This window comes from Blennius ocellaris (genome assembly GCF_963422515.1).
Source record: "Blennius ocellaris genome assembly, chromosome: 13".
Taxonomy (NCBI): domain Eukaryota; kingdom Metazoa; phylum Chordata; class Actinopteri; order Blenniiformes; family Blenniidae; genus Blennius; species Blennius ocellaris.
The window spans coordinates 1472432-1474185 of record NC_137662.1 but is presented as its reverse complement, the minus strand read 5'-3'; the positions used below and the strand labels follow the sequence as shown (position 1 = coordinate 1474185).

General features: G+C 55.9%; 1 protein-coding gene across 1 annotated transcript in view; it reads left to right on the top strand.

The window, feature by feature from the left end:
- The first annotated feature begins 224 nt into the window (after positions 1 to 224).
- aprt (adenine phosphoribosyltransferase) overlaps positions 225 to 1754 on the top strand; it is a 7792-nt gene continuing 6262 nt past the window's right edge. Inside the window, exon 1 of the mRNA XM_080507980.1 lies at positions 225 to 456. Coding sequence (XP_080364106.1) covers positions 365 to 456 — 92 coding nt within the window. The 5' untranslated portion in view covers positions 225 to 364. The remainder of the gene's footprint in view (positions 457 to 1754) is intronic.

The window sequence follows — 1754 nt, the reverse complement described above, 5'->3', positions numbered from 1 at the left end:
AATGAATGAATGAATGAGTGAGTGAGTGAGTGAGTGAGTGAGTGAGTGAGTGAGTGAGTGAGTGAGTGAGTGAGTGAGTGAGTGAGTGAGTGAGTGAATGAATGGTTGAGTGAATGAATGGTTGAGTGAATGAATGACAGGCTGCCGCATCCAGCATGCGTCCTGGAGTCCAGAAGGGGGCAGTAGTGTATCAGTGTGCACACATCTTGGCAGCAGAAAAAGAAGCATGTGGATCGATCGATCGATCCGCTGAGAGCAGCGGTCAGTGATCGGACGGGTGAGCAGAGACGCAGCAGCAGAGCAGCAGAAGAGCAGCAGCAGCAGAAGAGCAGCAGCAGCAGCAGCAGCAGAGCAGCAGAGCAGCATGGAAGCAGCCGTGCGGGAATCCAAACTCCAGCTGGTCCGCAGGCACATCCGGGAATTCCCTGACTTTCCAAAGAAAGGCATCATGTTCAGGTAGGAGCTTGTCCTCCAGACGCAGCAGCTTCCCACTGCGCCACCGTGTCAGAGGCGTCAAGACGGAAGCAGCCGCCACAAGCGGCCTGTTACTGCAGGAAGCCGCCACAACGTGCTTCTGTTGCTCCTGTCACTTCCTCACGTGGTCACGTGATGCAGTTAACCCTTCATGATAGCAAACAAGACTGCAGACACAGCAAAGTGACGCGATCCTCTTTAAACCACGAAAACCCTCAAATCCAACCTGGAGCATCAGTGTTTCAGTGTAGTAGGAGCTGAGACAGCTGGGAACCATGGTCCACTGCCTGGAAACCATGGTCCACTGCCTGGAAACCATGGTCCACTGCCTGGAAACCATGGAAACCATGGTCCACTGCCTGGAAACCATGGTCCACCGCCTGGAAACCATGGTCCACCGCCTGGAAACCATGGTCCACTGCCTGGAAAACATGGTCCACTGCCTGGAAAACATGGTCCACTGCCTGGAAACCATGGAAACCATGGTCCACTGCCTGGAAACCATGGTCCACCGCCTGGAAACCATGGTCCACCGCCTGGAAACCATGGTCCACTGCCTGGAAACCATGGAAACCATGGTCCACTGCCTGGAAACCATCGTCCACCGCCTGGAAACCATGGTCCACTGCCTGGAAACCATGGAAACCATGGTCCACTGCCTGGAAACCATGGAAACCATGGTCCACTGCCTGGAAACCATGGTCCACCGCCTGGAAACCATGGTCCACTGCCTGGAAACCATGGTCCACCGCCTGGAAACCATGGTCCACCGCCTGGAAACCATGGTCCACCGCCTGGGAACCATGGTCCACTGCCTGGAAAACATGGTCCACTGCCTGGAAAACATGGTCCACTGCCTGGAAACCATGGCCCACTGCCTGGGAACCATGGTCCACTGCCTGGAAAACATGGTCCACTGCCTGGGAACCATGGTCCACTGCCTGGAAACCATGGTCCACTGCCTGGAAACCATGGCCCACTGCCTGGGAACCATGGTCCACTGCCTGGAAACCATGGTCCACTGCCTGGGAACCATGGTCCACTGCCTGGAAACCATGGTCCACTGCCTGGAAACCATGGTCCACTGCCTGGGAACCATGGTCCACTGCCTGGAAACCATGGTCCACTGCCTGGGAACCATGGTCCACTGCCTGGGAACCATGGTCCACTGCCTGGAAACGATGGCCCACTGCCTGGAAACGATGGTCCACCGCCTGGAAACGATGGTACGATGGAAACTATGGTCCACCACCTGGATACGATGGTACGATAGAATCGAT